The sequence below is a fragment of the Bubalus bubalis genome, chromosome 14 (genome assembly GCF_019923935.1).
Source record: "Bubalus bubalis isolate 160015118507 breed Murrah chromosome 14, NDDB_SH_1, whole genome shotgun sequence".
Lineage (NCBI taxonomy): Eukaryota > Metazoa > Chordata > Mammalia > Artiodactyla > Bovidae > Bubalus > Bubalus bubalis.
In genome coordinates, this window is record NC_059170.1 from 67,049,075 (window position 1) to 67,066,969 (window position 17,895).

Genomic DNA, 17,895 nt, shown 5'->3' on the forward strand with positions numbered 1-17,895 from the left:
GAAATGACTGAAAGGTATCACAAGCATCACTACGATTAGGTGATACAAGTGTGGAGAGGGAAGGAGAAAAATTTGAGCAACGCTGAGGAAATATATGGGCCACATATTTAGAAAACACACCTGCTGTCCTCTTAAGAGCTAAGCTGTTAAAGCACTGTCACAGGGCACCTAGTGACACAAAGTTCTCTGAAATGACTGCATGTCTTGATAGTGAAATCTCTGCTGCAGGATTTATTAGGTCCGGTTTTTGCTATTCATTACAGAAGTTTCCATCTTTAAGATTACAAAATAAATACAAACTACTCAATTCCTCATCTTCGTGCAAGTGTTAGTCGCTCAGTTTTGTCTGACTCCTTGCGACCCCATGGACTACAGCCCATCAAGCTCCTCTGTCCATGGGATTCTCCAGGCAAGAATACCAGAGTGGGTTGCCATTTCCTTCTCCAGGGGGTCTTCCCAACCCAGGGATTGAACCAAGGTCTCCTGCATTGCAGGCAGATTCTTTACTGTCTGAGCCACCAGACTCAAATCATGCTAAGGGCCTTTCAGGTAACCGAAAATAATTATCTAAATAGCCAATGACAAGTTCCTGGCCACACTGAAGAGTGAAAACGGAACTGTTTTAAGCAGGCCCAGACTCCTGACTAAAGAGGAAAGGAGGGGGACACAGGGTGGCCTTGGCCATCTGTTAAATGAATAACTCCTGAACTTGTGACATGTAATGATGGGAGATATCATGTCTCCTAGTGTTAAGGATATTTTAAGGGGACAGTCTTGACCACTGTGAATTTCAATCACCTTAGTTGCCTTGGGAAAAGACTTTTTGAGCAGTGAGCGCTTCACATAGAGAATGCCTATGTGTTTAGAGTATATCAAATATCAAGTTTACTTACCCTACTGTCTCTGTATATATCGAATACAACTGCAAAGGATAAAAAACTCAGAGTTAGTAATGAACTACTATTTGCATGATCAAAGCCTCCTTTTGATAATTAAAATGCATTTTATTATCAGTTACTCAAACAGCAGAATATATTTAGCTTTGAGGACTTCATGCTTCTGCCTCTCAAAACTTCAAACATAAAAAGGCATCCTGCAGTGTTTTACTTAATGTAATTTTGCTTTCCTTTTCTCTGTCCTCAGCCATAATCCCTTATATTTAAAAATTCAAAAACATAAATGAATAAAAATTCAAACCAAACACCAACACCGTCTCAACCAACTCACCATTAGAGACAGGTGATCTGTCACTGTGAAAGGAGACCACTTACTATCTGATGGAGAATAAAATAGGGAAAACCTGCATTACGAAAGCACAAAACCTAAGCATACTCAGGGCACAAGTCATCCTTTTTAAAGTCAAATCTGCCACAGGCACCAGGCTTGGCAAGTAGAAAAACGTCAACCAGGGCAGATATAACCTGACAACGCATGAATACTCTGTCTCATAGCCAATATACTTTCAGTTCTTTAAAACACAAGTGATTACTTTGCAACTGGTGCTATCTGATCACTCAAATAAAAAAAATCTAGAAAGGTAGATCAGTCAACTAGCTAATTTAGTCCTAATAACAGAAGCGTTTGGTTCTCTGTAGACAGACCCTTTGAAATGTGTAGAAAATATCTCAAATGACAGGACAGAGAAATTATCTCAGTCTTAAAAAGGGATTCTGGTTAAATAAGGTAAAATTAACATACAAACCCATCAGTACTATCATAATATAGTAAAATGATGAAAAACACAGTGCTTCGAATCCAGTTTTAAAATATACCCCACCATGAAATGAGGTCCAATAACATTATGCATTTCATTTCACTAGGTCAATAAAAAGATACTCACAATCTTCATCTAAGAATTTATACTGTATGTGTTTCTTGAAAAAATCTTGTATGCATCTGCAAATCTCTTCTTTTTGTTTAGAAATATGATCATAATATTGTGTGTAGTCCCTCTGAGAAATACCTGATGAGAAAATATTTTATATTCTGTTGTTACACAATATTCTTTTCAAAAACACCAAAATGTGATTTTAAACCTCTTTCTTAGGGAACCATTAAAGTAGATCAGAAGACCAATCAGATGAATGGAATCACACAATAGTCAGCATTTTATATAAAGCTTATCAGCTGTAAAGGTTCCTAAGGCCAGGTGAGCCCTAAAATTCCATAGTGCCATGCTTACTTCAGAAACGGCAGTTATTTTTATTTAGTACAATGGGTAGAATTCAAAGTTATAAAAATGTTTACTACGTAAAAAGTGAAAGAAGCGATTTTAAACGTACCCACATAGTCTAACTGCTGCTGCTTTGATATTTCCAATGGCCTCTCTAAAAACTGGCCTTCTTTTCACTTTCTTTGGGAAAATGTGAAACAGCCCTCACCACGTCTTCCATTTTCATACTGCATCTCACAGAAGCATCTAGAAGTAGCATTTTCCTTGTTCATACATGCTGTCCTTGCTTCACAAGCCTCATGTTTCAAATCATGGAAAAGTAAACATTCCTTTCCTCAGAGTGACTTGCTGCCATTATTCAAAACACACTAAAGGGAGCATTCTAAGAACTCCTTCAATCGCCCTAGGACTAGGAGAAAGTTCTCTTCTCTGATGAAACGCCTCCAGCTAAGTACCTCTTCCTTAGCTGTACTTAGGATTTTGGTGTTTCCTTCAGGGATACATAACGATACATTAAATCCAAACACACCCAGGGTTAAGTTAAACGTGGACATCTCATTCGATAAATAAATAGTGTGGATCTGATTTTGTTCAAATCACACTCTTCGTGGTTGAAGGTCAATTTTACCTCATGGAAAACGTGCTTAGACAAAATAAGGGCAAATTAGCTTCAATATTTAACTTGAATAGATCACAGCAGATAAAATGATAGCCTGAGAGCAAAGAAAATGGGTGGCTTTTACAGTAATGCCCTTCTTTGTTCACATGTTTTCTCTTCCTAGGATAATAAACACTGCTTCAATAATATAAGTAAAGGTTCAAAAACTGGGCTTTTTAACGACAATTAAAATCAGCCATGTACTGTGAGTAGCACTTAGGCCAGCCCCAGAGAGAAAGCAGGTACACGTATCCTAAGTGGGATCAGCACAGGCCACTGCTTTCACTGCTGGAATCCAGACAGACATGATTCATCGAGACTGTCTTCTGTGGACACAGAATCTGGCCCGAGGACCCTTGTCAACACAGCATTCCAGACAGTCAGTGCCCATTGGCTAGAGGCAGCATCTGAGATAAAAACTGATTGCTACCCTTGACTTGGAGAAGGCAATGGCACCCCACTCCAGTACTCTTGCCTGGAAAATCCCATGGATGGAGGAGCCTGGTGGGCTGCAGTCCATGGGGTCGCTAGGAGTCAGACATGACTGAGCGACTTCACTTGCACTTTTCACTTTCATGCATTGGAGAAGGAAATGGAAACCCACTCCAGTGTTCTTGCCTGGAGAATCCCAGGGATGGGGAAGCCTGGTGGGCTGCCGTCTGTGGGGTTGCACAGAGTCGGACACGACTACAGCGACTTAGCATAGCATAGCATACCCTTGACTTAATTACTAACAATCTATTTCCATCAAATGCTTGTCTTTTAACAATTAAAAGGTTTAAAAGAAAGAAAGAAAACCTCACCAATAAGCTTATTTTCCTTGACAAAACATCGGAACTCGGCCCCAGGAATTAATTCACACCATTTTCGAAGAACAAGCTGCAGACAAAGGGAAACATGTAACACAACAGTGTAAAAAGACAGGATATTTACCAGGCTGATACACAACTTTATGTGGAGGCTGCATCTTAACAACTGCCATTATCAAGTGTTTTTTTTTTTAAAGAAGGCATAAAACATTCTTGACATGAGACGTAGAGAACAGAGCTATGATCTATTAGTCTAACAGAACTGTTAAAACTCTTCATGACAAAATGCATCTTTATCATTTATTTATCATTTTGGGAGTTCTGACATAACATATAACTCAAAAGATGATCAAGTCAAATCGTATTACTGCTGGGCCATAAGTTACCCTATAATTTATATCAATTTTATCAAGATTTTAAAGAAAAGATTCTTACCTCATATTCCATACATGGATCTGGAGAATCATCAGTACAATGAATAAATCTTTGAGGGGAAAGAAAGGCAATTAAATCTTTATTTTATGGTGTCACTTTATGCAAACATATTATTTATATTTAAAGGGAGAGGAAGGTTTTAGGAAAAACATGAATTAGGAGATTAATTCAAATTCAATGAACATTTATAAAGCACCATTCAATGTCAGGCGTTAGCCTAAGCACCCTGAATTGTTATTTCATTTGTCCTCAAAACCACCATATGAGCTACTATAATCTCTGCTTTTCTGTTAAAAAAAAAAAAAGGAAAAAGCTAAAACCCAGAAAAGAGCACACTGAGTGACAAGCCAGGACCATAACGCAAACTAACTCCTGACTCCAAATGGGGGTGACGGCACTGTGTTTTATTTCTCATTGTCTTCTTTGCCACATTAACTAGAACCAGAACCTAGTTCTCTGCTGATATTAACTCTGCCACCTAAAGCCACGCAACATTCATCTAATCCTTTTCCCACATCCCATGTAAAAAGCATTCCTCCATTAAATATATCGCTTCTTCCTCTAAAAACCCTCAGTTTCATGGACAATTTTTTATATTCTTTATTAAATGCCCACCTATGCCAGGGGCGGGTAAGGTACTGGAAACATTAAAATGAGGTGAGTCCCTTGTCCTTTAGGAGGTTAGTCTAGTGAGGAGAACCTAACAAGCAGACCAAGAACGTCAAAACTCAGGCTTTAGGATATCACAGTGGCAGTGGTGCAGAGAGCCTGGGGGAAGGGATGTTTAGCAAGTTAGTGCTAAGTCATGTCTGACTCTTTGTTACCTCATGAACTGTAGCTGGCCAGGTTCCTCTATCCACGGGATTTCCCAGGCAAGAATACTGCAGCTGAGTTGTCATTTCCTTCTCCAGGGCATCTTCCCAAGCCAGGGATCAGACCCGCATCTCCTGCATTGGCAGGCGGATTCTTTACAACTGAGCCAACTGGAAAGCCCTTCAGTTCAGTTCAGTTCAGTCGCTCAGTCGTGTTCGACTCTTTGCGACCCCATGAACTGCAGCACGCCAGGCCTCCCTGTCCATCACCAACTCCCAGAGTTCACCCAGACTCACGTCCATCGAGTCAATGATGCCATCCAGCCATCTCATCCTATGTCTTCCCCTTCTCCTCCTGCCCCCAATCCCTCCCAGCATCAGAGTCTTTTCCAATGAGTCAACTCTTCACATGAGGCGGCCAAAGTACTGGGGCTTCAGCTTCAGCATCATTCCCTCCAAATCCCAGGGCTGATCTCCTTCAGAATGGACTGGTTGGATCTCCTTGCAGTCCAAGGGACTCTCAAGAGTCTTCTCCAACACCACAGTTCAAAACCATCAATTCTTCGGCGCTCAGCCTTCTTCATAGTCCAACTATCACATCCATACATGACCACAGGAAAAACCATAGCCTTGACTAGACGGACCTTTGTTGGCAAAGTAATGTCTATGCTTTTGAATACACTGTCTGGGTTGGTCATAACTTTCCTTCCAAGGAGTAAGCGTCTTTTAATTTCATGGCCACAGTCACCATCTGCAGTGATTTTGGAGCCCAGAAAAATAAAGTCTGACACTGTTTCCACTGTTTCCCCATCTATTTCCCATGAAGTGATGGGACCGGATGCCATGATCTTCGTTTTCTGAATGTTGAGCTTTAAGCCAACTTTTTCACTCTCCACTTTCACTTTCATCAAGAGGCTTTTTAGTTCCTCTTCACTTTCTGCCATAAGGGTGGTGTCATCTGCATATCTGAGGTTATTGATATTTCTCCCAGCAATCTTGATTCCAGCTCCAGCTTGTGTTTCTTCCAGTCCAGCGTTTCTCATGATGTACTCTGCACAGAAGTTCAATAAGCAGGGTGACAATATACAGCCTTGACGTACTCCTTTTCCTATTTGGAACCAGTCTGTTGTTCCATGTCCAGTTCTAACTGTTGCTTCCTGACCTGCATACAAATTTCTCAAGAGGCAGATCAGGTGGTCTGGTATTCCCATCTCTTTCAGAATTTTCCACAGTTTATTGTGATCCACACAGTCAATGGCTTTGGCATAGTCAATAAAGCAGACGTAGATGTTTTTCTGGAACTCTCTTGCTTTTTCCATGATTCAGCGGATGTTGGCAATTTGATCTCTGGTTCCTCTGCCTTTTCTAAAACCAGCTTGAACATCAGGAAGTTCATGGTTCACATATTGCTGAAGCCTGGCTTGGAGAATTTTGAGCATTACTTTACTAGCGTGTGAGATGAGTGCAATTGTGTGGTAGTTTGAGCATTCTTTGGCATTGCCTTTCTTTGGGACTGGAATGAAAATGGACCTTTTCCAGTCCTGTGGCCACTGCTGAGTTTTCCAAATTTGCTGGCATATTGAGTGCAGCACTTTCACAGCATCATCTTTCAGGATTTGGAATAGCTCAACTGGAATTCCATCACCTCCACTAGCTTTGTTCGTAGTGATGCTTTCTAAGGCCCACTTGACTTCACATTCCAGGATGTCTGGCTCTAGGTCAGTGATCACACCATCGTGATTATCTGGGTCATGAAGATCTTTTTTGTACAGTTCTTCTGTGTATTCTTGCCACCTCTTCTTAATATCTTCTGCTTCTGTTAGGTCCATACCATTTCTGTCCTTTATCGAGCCCATCTTTGCATGAAATGTTCCCTTGGTATCTCTAATTTTCTTGAAGAGATCTCTAGTCTTTCACATTCTGCTGTTTTCCTCTATTTCTTTGCATTGATCGCTGAAGAAGGCTTTCTTATCTCTTCTTGCTATTCTTTGGAACTCTGCATTCAGATGTTTATATCTTTCCTTTTCTCCTTTGCTTTTCGCTTCTCTTCTTTTCACAGCTATTTGTAAGGCCTCCCCAGACAGCCATTTTGCTTTTTTGCATTTCTTTTCCATGGGGATGGTCTTGGTCTTGGTCTTAGAAAGCCCTTACTACCATTTTAATTGTCCTAAAAATTGTTATTATTTATTTATTTAGCTGTGCCAGGTCTTAGAATTGCAGCATGTGGGATCTTTCACTTGAAGCAAGCAGAATCTTTAGTTGTGGCACACGACCTCTTAGCTGTGGCATGTGGGATCTAATTTCCTGATCAGGGATCAAACCTGGGCCCCCTGCATTGGGGGTGCAGAGTCTTAGCCACTGTACCACCAGGGAAATCCTACCATTTTAATTTCTGAAATTTGATTTTAACCATGTTGATGGTTTTTATAAGTCTAATAACAGAGAATAGTAGTTAATTCATTACTTTATAAAGAACAGGTAGGATTAATGTTCTCTAAGGTGGCTCAGAAGGTAAACAATCTGCCTGCAATGTGGGAAACCCAGGTTTGACCCCAGGGTTGGGAAGATTCCCCTGGAGAAGGGAATGGCAACCCACTCCAGTATTCTTGCCTGGATTCCATGGACAGAGAGGAGCCTGGTAGGCCGCAGTTCACGGGGTTGCAAAGAGTTGGACATGACTGAGTTACTAACACACACACATACAAATTAAGGTTCTATAATATACCTGTTTTTAAAATTATACAAGAAAACCAAAAGGAACACTTCCAAAATACAAGTCTTCATTATCTAAATTTTTTAATGCTTCTATTTTCCTACAAATATTGATTTCAACCTTTGGTTACTCCTCATTTGTTACTTTAAAATAAGTTAACATTTCAATACAGGCTTGCATCCTACAATCCTGTAACATTATTTTTTAACTGGTGATTGGTTTAACATTTAACATTATTTAAAAACCTTGAGTAGTTTCAGAAGGTAGACATGAGAACATATGTTTGCATGAGATTACTGTGCAAGGCTTTTTCTTATTAAGATGATTAACCAGATGGCCAAGTACAATTTCTGAAAGGAGAGGTAAGTGTGCAGCCATCTAATTTAAGACCGCATGTGAAGGTCAGCAATAACATTTTCAGGAGCTCATATGAAAACCTGTAAAAAATATTGCATATGAATATCTAAATTCCTTTTATATTCTGGAAGAAGTAGGTTTAAAAAGTAAAAATCTATTAAGATGGAGTATTAGCAACACCTGAATGTTTACAATCCTTACACAAATTATCAGTCTAAAAATTACAGGTCCCAATGAAAAAAGGAAAAGAAACAAATCCTTAAATCAAGCAAGGCTGCTTACTACACTGAGACTCCTAGAAGAAACAATACAAACAGAAATACAGAAGAAACAATACTAGCATGAGTATCCTAACAAAAACAATAAAATATCTTCAATCACACAAAATATAAAAATATCTGTATTATTCCCTTAATTAACTAAACCAAGAACATAGATGATCCAAAAACTTGCATCTATAATACAGGGGAAAAAAACCCTGATTCTCTCATTTCCAAAAATAAGTTTCATATTTGCAAAAAAAAAAAAAGCAGGACCCCAGAAATAACAGCAAGTCACTGATCAAGGAAAGCAAGTTACAGAGAAAAAACATTGAATTGTTCAATCTACTTTAGCTTTTGTCTCTATGAACATAATTTAAAAGTCATGGTAAGAACTAGTGTAAATTCTCAAATCCCAACTCAGTATATAATGTAAAATTATATAACATGTTATAAATTTGTGAGCAAAAGCCAAGAAATATGTCATATACCTAACACTTCCACTGTGTTAACCAATACATGTAAATAACACTTGGAAAATTTGTCTGAATTATGAAAAAACATGAAATTATTTGTGATCACTTTGGAATCTGGGCACCTGTTACAGAGTTCCTCAAGTTAGACCTGAAATGAGTCTGGGTCCAGACAGATCAGGGTCCCACATAAAGGAGAAACAATCCAGGCACGTGTTATACTTTCTTCTCCACCCGCCAGGACTCAGGCCCTCAGAGAAAGAACTGATGAAACAAGCTTCCTGTCGAGAAATCTGCTGACAGTTCTACTGCTGTTTCTCTACAAAATTTGCCTTTGCTCTCCGGTTGTTTTTAAGAACTCCTTTTGTCTCTAGTGCTCTGCAGTTACACTAGTCAAATGCTGTGAGTTCTCTAGAGCAGGCCAGTCAATGTGGCAGGAAGGAAGGAAAGAGAAATCATACAGTCAGTCAACCGGGAGAACAGTAACTGTGTGAACTGACTCTAGACAACTCAGGTATTGACTAAATCCACTGGCTGAGATCAAAATTTTATTATTTTCATAAGAGAAGACATCATCATTAAAGTTTTATGGGTGGCAGTACACAAAATCACGAATACTTTAAAGTGGAAGACCGCCTAGCTATTTTACTAGGGCACAATCCTCATTCGTAAGCTTCCCTAAAACACTGGGAGATTACAACGTTATATGCCACAGAAAACAACCCTTGAATATCAGGAAAAAAAATTATGCCAAGGATAGAAATAAAAGAGAAAACATAGCACCCAGGGAAAATTAAGCACCAAAGTGGCAGTGCTGACGATTTTACTGCTCATCAGGATCCAAAATAAGAGTTTAGGTACAGAGACTCCATTGCTTTAGGTCACACTGGTGGTAGAAAAGCAAAGACAAAAAATGTTACTAAATTAAGGGAGACTGGGTGTGTTCATTCGAATTATCATAAATTCTTCTTCAAAAAGAGATAAAATATGTTATCTAAAATTGTAACAATCTAACATTGTCAATCAGCCATACTTAAATTTTAAAAATACAATAAAATAAAAAAATACAATAAGAGCGGTATAAAGTGGAAAAATTGTCACCTAAATCAGTTCAGTTCAGTCACTCAGTCATGTCTGACTCTTTGTGACCCCATGAACCGTCGCATGCCAGGCCTCCCTGTCCATCACCAACTCCCAGAGTTTATCCAAGCTTATGTCCATTGAGTCGGTGATGCCATCCAACCATCTCATCCTCTGTTGTCCCCTTCTCCTCCTGCCCTCAATCTTTCCCAGCATGAGGGTCTTTTCAAATGAGTCAGCTCTTCGCATGAGGTGGCCAAAGTACTGGAGTTTCAGCTTCAACATCAGTCCTTCCAATGAATACCTAGGACTGATCTCCTTCAGAATGGACTGGTTGGGTCTCCCTGCAGTTCAAGGGACTCTCAAGAGTCTTCTCCAACACCACAGTTCAAAGCATTCATTCTTCTGTGCTCAGCTTTCTTTATAGTCCAACTCTCACATCCATACATGACCACTGGAAAAACCACAGCCTTGACTAGACGGACCTTTGTTGACAAAGTAATGTCTCTGCTTTTTAATATGCTGTCACCTAAATAAATGGGCCTAAAAAAATTATAAGGTATAGGTTCTGTTAAGACTAACTTGGGCAGAAAGTTTTACTCCTGAAACTATTTGCTGCTGAATTTTAGGGTTAATAACCAGTTCCAATAATCTTAAGAACAAAATGTATAAAAATTATGCTGATTATAACTGAGCTTAAATTACTAAGAGAAGTGAACTTTCCTGACCTCTAGTAACTCTTCCTTCCTTAGTCATGCATGACCTTCTCAGAGAAACAATTAATGGAATAATTTTTTCACTCACTCAGCCCTTTCTTCTACATGCCAACTGAATACCAGATTTTTCTTTCTTGCCTTAGTCTACTGAAGTGACACCCCTATCAGTAAAATAATTAGTGAAAGCAGCTTTCTGACTTAACAAGCCTAATCACAAAGAATGTTTATATCTGGTCAAATAATTCACTCAGCAAGTACAATGTGACAGATGATACTGTGTCACATTTTAACTTCCACTTTCAAAGCTTCTTGTACACAGTAACCATTTGACTAACAGGAAAAATAAGAGTGTACTTACTATTCCATGTCAATTACAATGGTCAGAGACAGTCCTGGTCATCTACCCTCTAGCTGTTCCCAACCCTCATCCTTGCTAACGGAACTGCGGCTGTTCAGCTGAGGACGTGTGGTCCTCTGGCACCCCGGGGTGCACGTGTACAGCTAACCGCAAAGTCCTTGAGCTGAGGGCCCACACCTGCAGCACCAGCGTCACCTGGGAACGTGTCAGAACTTACTTTCTTGGGCCCCAAGGCCAGCCTAGTGAATTGGAAACTTGGGAGGTGGGGACCAGCAAGCTGTGTTTTACCAAATTCTCCAGATGACTCTGATCCAAGCTGAAGCTGGAGAGCCTCTGTTCTAAACCAATCACGGCATCTCTGTTCCCTCTGCCAACAACTGGATGAGGCTGAGTAACTGTGTGACCGTGAGCTATCAGGAAGTCTCAGGGAAGGTTCCAGACTGCTTTACTTGCTCACAGACAGAGAAGAACGAGAGGAAACAGAAGCACCCCTCCTATTTTCGATTAAGATATTGTCATCTTCATACCATACCTGCAGAACAGCAGCTACCTTGTAACCATTCTGTGATGTTGGGTGATAAACCCAAACATCAAGCCAGTAAGCCAAGGGCGACAGAGGGAAAGACTGAAAGAGCCTGGTCCCTGCTGGCCCTGACGAGCTGCTGACAACCCTTGAAATATTCCATCTCCAGACTCCCTGTTAAATAATGTATTTTTTAAAAACCCTGTGTGAGAACTCTTTCTGGTTGGCTTTCTGTTAACCTGTAAATGTAACTATGACATCCTTGTTTCTTCTGTTGAAGCAAGCTCCCAAAGAGTGTAATGTTATATAATTTTCATAATGTTATATAATTCTACACATATAATTATATACTATAATATTCCTTCTTAGATTCTATAATATTTTACTTTGAAATATTTTAGAAAAGAAGGAATTTATAACTTCATCAAATGAAAACACAGAGAACATTTAGAACAACATTATTGAAATTACATTCTGGTTTTGGTTCTATGAACTATGGGGATAAATTACTGAATAGTTTTGGGCCTCAACTTTCTAAATGATGAAAGGTCAAATTAAATCGCTGATAAGATCTTGTCCTACTTAAAGATTATACTCTTTAATTTTTAAGGGGTCTGGAAAGACCTCTATGACCAAAGTTCACCCGTACTGACCCAATCAATAGGGATTTTTCTAGACTGATAAGACTTAACAAATTGTTACACAAGTGACGACTGACCAAGACTTCTGGAAGTGCTGCCTGTCTCAAAGTCCAGCGCTTGCTATCTGTCCTGCCAACCCGAACTATTCACACAGGGAGAGGGATGGTATTCTGCAGATAAACACTCCAAACACAGGGCCTCAAATGCACCTGCTGATTTAACCTCTTCCCCATGCAAAAGTCAAAAAGCAGAAAACACAAAATGACTGGTATTTCTACCCTTCACTGGAGTCATAGCTAAATTCGCCTAAGATAAAAGGAGAGGTGTGCTAAGGGAAGCCAGTAGGTCACTGGACTGCAAAGATGGTTTTAAACACCATCAGCCACAGAGCATTAAAAGCGGTTTATATTCTGTGGAAAGGAAATGATGTCCTTATATATTCATTGTAACTAATAGCAAATGTGCATAAAAATCCATATCCAGTGAATTAACAGGTACAGAGTACTTCTGATGCAATACATTACAAGGCCTCTTTACAAAAGCATTTGATGACAAAAAGCTCTACAATGGCAAAAAACCCCTGAAAGCCACAACATCTTCTAAACAGAGGGTATCTTTCAGAATGAAAATGCTGCCCATCACCCCTAAAACAAACACCTTATCACACCTGTGCCAACACAACCAAAAAAGGTTGACACCTAAATATCACAATAACATAGTTTTTTCTGTAAATGAACCAGAAAAATCAATACAGCTAAACTCCTTTTACAATGAATTGGCAATACGATCATACTCACTTATTAGTACTTAACTTCGCTTTCTTTAACATAGTACTAAAACCATATGCCCGAGCTTCAGAACCAGACGTAAAAGAGATGATGCACAACTGACTTGTAGGGAATGTTTTTTTTTCAAGCCAGGCTGCTCTTCAAAAAAAGATTTGAGGCTAACAGGATGAATTAGCAAACTGAACTGGGCAAGATGTGGCAGCACACACAATATTTCCACCTGTGTATCTACTTAGTTTCTAGATTTTCTGATATGCTTTATCTTAGAGATTAAAGATTAGTTGAGATTTGGGGCTTAAAAATGAGGTAGGACAAGAAATCTAGAATAACTGCTGTTTGAGGACAGAACAGAAGTATGAAGGGATCAGCTACAGCTCAGCAATGCCAGGTGTCCAGTCTGCCTACAATGAAGATTAGCTATAGAGTAACTGGCAGAGGGGAGAAAATGCAAGTTCATGTCTAGGAATTTTTTTCTTTTGGCCGCACCACGTGCCTTGTGGGATTTTAATTCCCTGACCAGGGATTGAATCTCAGCCCTCGGCAGTGAGAGCACAGAGTCCTAACCACTGGTTCGCCAGGAAATTTCCCATGTCCAAGAATTTATCCCAAGGAAAAAATCAGAAAAGCACACAAAGATTTAGCTCAAGGATACGCACTGCAGGACTGTATATAAGAAGAGAGAACCAGTGAAATAAATGATGCTATAGCTGTCCAGTGGAATACTCTGAAGGAAGTTTAAAGTAATGATGCATTTAATATTTAATGACATAAAGATTTTTGATATATATTAATGAGTGTAAAAGCAGCCTAGTAAGCAATATGAATTATATGATCCCATTTGTGTTGTAAAAAACTGGAATACAGTTAGAGACAGGTGTATCTATATTAAACCTATGCACAGACAGAACTCTGGAAGTATTACATAAAACCAACTGTGCTGAGATTATGAATCTGCTTACTTCCTGTTTTTGTTTAGCTATAGTTCCTGCTTTTATTTTTCTATGATAAGCATATATTGGCCTTATAATAAGAAAAACATTACCATCATATTTACTGGGAAGAATTCAGAAAGCCCTTGATATCTAGGGATATTCACTGTATAGCATTTGCTGTCAACAGAAAAGAAAGGTTTGCTTTACTAGATCATTTCAGAAAATGAAACAGCCTTGTTATGTGGATCTGTCATGTACAATAGCACTAGAACTAAAGGAATTTCATCTGTAGCACAACTCACAAGCACTGAAAACTACTGATGTAAGAGAACAAGAGACATACTTACGGCTGGGTGAAGTCACGAGTGATGAAATCAGAACTCTTGAACAGCAGGAAGATGTCGCTGAGGGTTTTACATTTCAGAGAACTGTTCATTGCTATCCAGTAGGCATCCTAAAGAATAAAGCACGTGCTACTTAGTATATATTCCAAGTTAGCTGCTATGAATGAAGTTCATAGCCTATATCCAAAATCAATAATGCATGTAACTTCAAGGGTTTGAAGAAAAAATTCAGGTAAGAAATTTTAGCTATACTGTCAAGTGTCAAGTGACGCTTCTAAACAAAGAATAAGGTCACTGTTGCATGACAGACAGTTTTGAAGTGAGATGTTCAGGCCCTCGTCTTGCAGCTTAGGCCCAACACACTGCCCTGTGTCCACCTCACTGATGATGAAAGAAGGGGACACACATCAGAAACGCTGACACTTCAGCAAGAAGATCCAGGTAGAAAGAAGCATCCTGATCAGCTACTAAGAAAACAGAGAGCCTTTCTCTCTTTCTGTTTCTGGAAAGAGATAGCTGAACACTGATGTTTGATGACTGCAGCAGTTAAGACTCATGTCCATCAAAGCTGGGAGAGAGGAGATGACATATTCTGAACCGTTGCAATTTTAAACGGCGCAAGTCTCAAACGTATGAACCAAAGGAAAAAAAAGTAAGAACAGCAGACATAGGAGACACAAACCTCAGTGAAACAAGCCTAAAAATGACAGAATAAGTTATTTTAAGAAATACACTTCTCCCATAGATCAGACACAGGACAGTAATGTAATTTTGAGAAAACTGATGACTGCAAAACAAAAGTGTCCAGTTATCCACACTGCATGAAAGGAAGCAGTGGTACATAGCTGACACTCAGTAAGTAAAAAATAAATGAACAAAGGAATAACTTAAAATCACAAATAATCTACCCATCTTAACTGGAAAGCCTCAAGCCGCCAAAGATCAGCTGTCAAGAATGACCCAATTTACTGCTCATAGATAAACTAAAAATGAGTTCTAATAATTTTTTTTAATAATAACTTCTTTAAATTTTCTCCCAATGAAAAAAGATGATGAACTTTTGGTTAAAGATGATATACTGAACACAAAGATTTAACACCACTGAAACAACAGTATATATACACAGAATACCATGCAACTGAATAAATAAGACAATTATTAAGTCTAAGGAAGACAAAGTGTTGAATAAGAAAACATAAGCAACACACAGTTTATAGATGTGTACGCAATGTTTGCAAAAATGCAATATGAGAAACAGCTTCCCTGGTGGCTCAGTGGCAAGGAATTCACCTGCCAATGCAGGAGGTGAGGGTTCGATCCCTGGCTTGGGAAGATCCCCTGGAGAAGGAAACGGCAACACACTCCAGTATTCTTGCCTGGAAAGTTCCATGGACGGAGGAGCCTGGTGGGCAACAGTCCACAGGGTCGCAAAGAGTCGGACATGACTGAGCAACAAAGCACAATGAATATGATGGAATCAAGGTGTGCTAGTCCTGTATGAGGACAGTGAACTATAGTACAAAGCAGTGAGAATAAGAGATGAAAAGGTGCTGAACCTTTCTGTCCTAAAGCAGAAAGCTGGTAATAAACGCTTAAGATGGAAGAATAGAGATACTGAGGAAAATAACAAAAGGTGGTACTAAAATATACGCATGCAGTTGCCTCCGAGCAGTGGGAAACAGTGAAGAAAAACAGGCGTCAGGACCGGCTGACTTTTATAGCAAGCGTTCAGAAACTTAAACTATGTATATATGTCACTAATTTCAACAAGTAAAAATAAAAGATTAAGTACAATCTATCATTCATGTTAGAATAAGAAAAGATAAAAGCACCCAAAGATGGTTTTCGAAAACACAGATAAGTCTTGAATCCTTCAATGAGCTTTGCTGACATTAAATTGTTTTCTACTGGAATAGAAAAAATGATGAATTTCCCTAGATCTTAACTTAAAAAATCTTATCAATGCAATGTTGAAGCAATAAAACACAATTTAAGAAAACGTCAGTTGATTTGTCAAACCACTCTATTTCTAGATCCCGCAACATTCTAATTTTTATTACTTTTCAATAGAGAAAAATTTCTCTATCAAACTGAAGAGCTGAAGTTTTGAAAAGGGCAGAGGAACGTTTTCTGAGATTTCTAGTGTAATGAGCAACACAAGAGGCTGAAGCTGTCAGCTGGCAAAATACAAAGTATTTCACAGGCCCAGGGAAATAAATGCATTGCCAAATCAGGAAAATAAATAACAGGAGCAAAGCAAAAATAAATTCCCTGGTATTTTCCCTAGAATTAGGAATATAATTAGACCTTCGTGGGGATATAAAATGAAATGGAATCACAAGACAATATTCACACAGTGAGAGATTTACAGACGTGCTCCTACCCTTGGGGCACTCCAGTTAAGCTTAGGAAATACACTGCCCCCCAGGGAATTGATCGCTTCCTGGACTTTCGTGGTGAACTCAGGAAATTCTGGTGCCTACAGAGAGAAGGAAGAAATCATTTGGGCAAGTCAGTATCAGCACGATAAATATAGAAAACAAGATTAAAAAACTCAAAGTTCAACACTTCGGGGTATTAAAAATAATTTAGAATACAAATTACTATCAGAATTTCTGAACTCAGCCAAATAAAATCAATGATCAGATAACATTCGTCAGGAAGGGAAAAGAATAACAAGTGCTCAGATGACATTGTCCAAATCAATCAAGCCCCACAAAGCTAAGGAGACTGCTGATCTTTCAAGGTACCTGGGGATGTGAGAAAAGGAATGAACGGTTCTCTTAACACCGACATAAAACCAGTGCCTATTAAATGAAAAGAGATGATGGAATATCACCTGTGCACAGACTCCAATTCTCAGAAGTAATACCTTGCATTTAAAGGACCAGAAGCCTTTCCATTTACAGGAAAAGAACTTACCCCCAAAAGGCTTCAAAAACGAGAAATAAATCATGTAGCTAACTGCATTTAAACATGGCTATTTCCAGACAGGTTTTAATATAAACAAAACTCAAAAATAGGACCTTGGTGAAATTAAAATGTTCTTTCTTTTTTGGTTGATTTAAAACTGATTATTTTATATCAGCAAGTAACCAAAACATTGTACTGTTTCAACCAGGAAATAAGCAGCAATACAGATGTGATGGGACGTAAACGTCACTACGATTATGCTCTTCCTCGAGTCTTCTGTCACCATCAGGAGCACGGGGACAAAAAGTGGAGAAAAGGAGAGAAAGAGAGATGGAAGTGGGGCCTGCAGGAGAGCAAGAATACAAAAAAACGCCGATGCGTTGCAGTCATTTTCGCCCTTTATATCTGCTGCCCCCTAGTGGGCAACTGCAAATACTGAAAGTCCCATCATGACAAGCTCTTCCCTAAGTGGGAAAAAACTAGAACAGGTTACAACAAGCTAATGGGCTTCTCTAGTAGCTCAGCTGGTAAAGAATCTGCCTGCAATACAGGAGACTGTGGTTTGATCCCTGGGTTGGGAAGATCCCCTGGAGAAGAAAATGGCAACCCACTCCAGTATTCTTGCCTAGAGAATTCCATGGACAGAGGAGCCTGGTGGGGTACAGTCCCTGGGACCCCAAAGAGTCCGACATGACTGTGCAACTAACTTTCACTTTCACTTCACTTCAGAATAAGCTAAAGGAGTGGGAGGTACAAACTATTGGGTGTAAGACTACAAGGATATATTATTGTACAACATGAGGAAGAAGGCATTTTTTGTAATAACTAAATGGAGGAGAACCTTTAAAAATTTATTTTAAAACTTTTTAAAATGATTACTATTGTTTCAAGTCATGAAGTTTTAGGATGA

General features: G+C 39.1%; 1 protein-coding gene across 2 annotated transcripts in view; it reads right to left on the bottom strand.

Moving 5' to 3' along the window:
• Positions 1–17,895, bottom strand: part of CDC123 (cell division cycle 123) — a 46,135-nt gene that overhangs the window by 12,373 nt on the left and 15,867 nt on the right. For both annotated transcript variants that reach the window (XM_006043315.4, XM_006043316.4), the window contains 6 exons: positions 16,456–16,551; positions 14,076–14,182; positions 4,076–4,124; positions 3,635–3,710; positions 1,841–1,963; positions 894–922 (listed from right to left, as the gene is read on the bottom strand). In XM_006043315.4, coding sequence (XP_006043377.1) covers positions 894–922; positions 1,841–1,963; positions 3,635–3,710; positions 4,076–4,124; positions 14,076–14,182; positions 16,456–16,551 — 480 coding nt within the window. The remainder of the gene's footprint in view (positions 1–893; positions 923–1,840; positions 1,964–3,634; positions 3,711–4,075; positions 4,125–14,075; positions 14,183–16,455; positions 16,552–17,895) is intronic.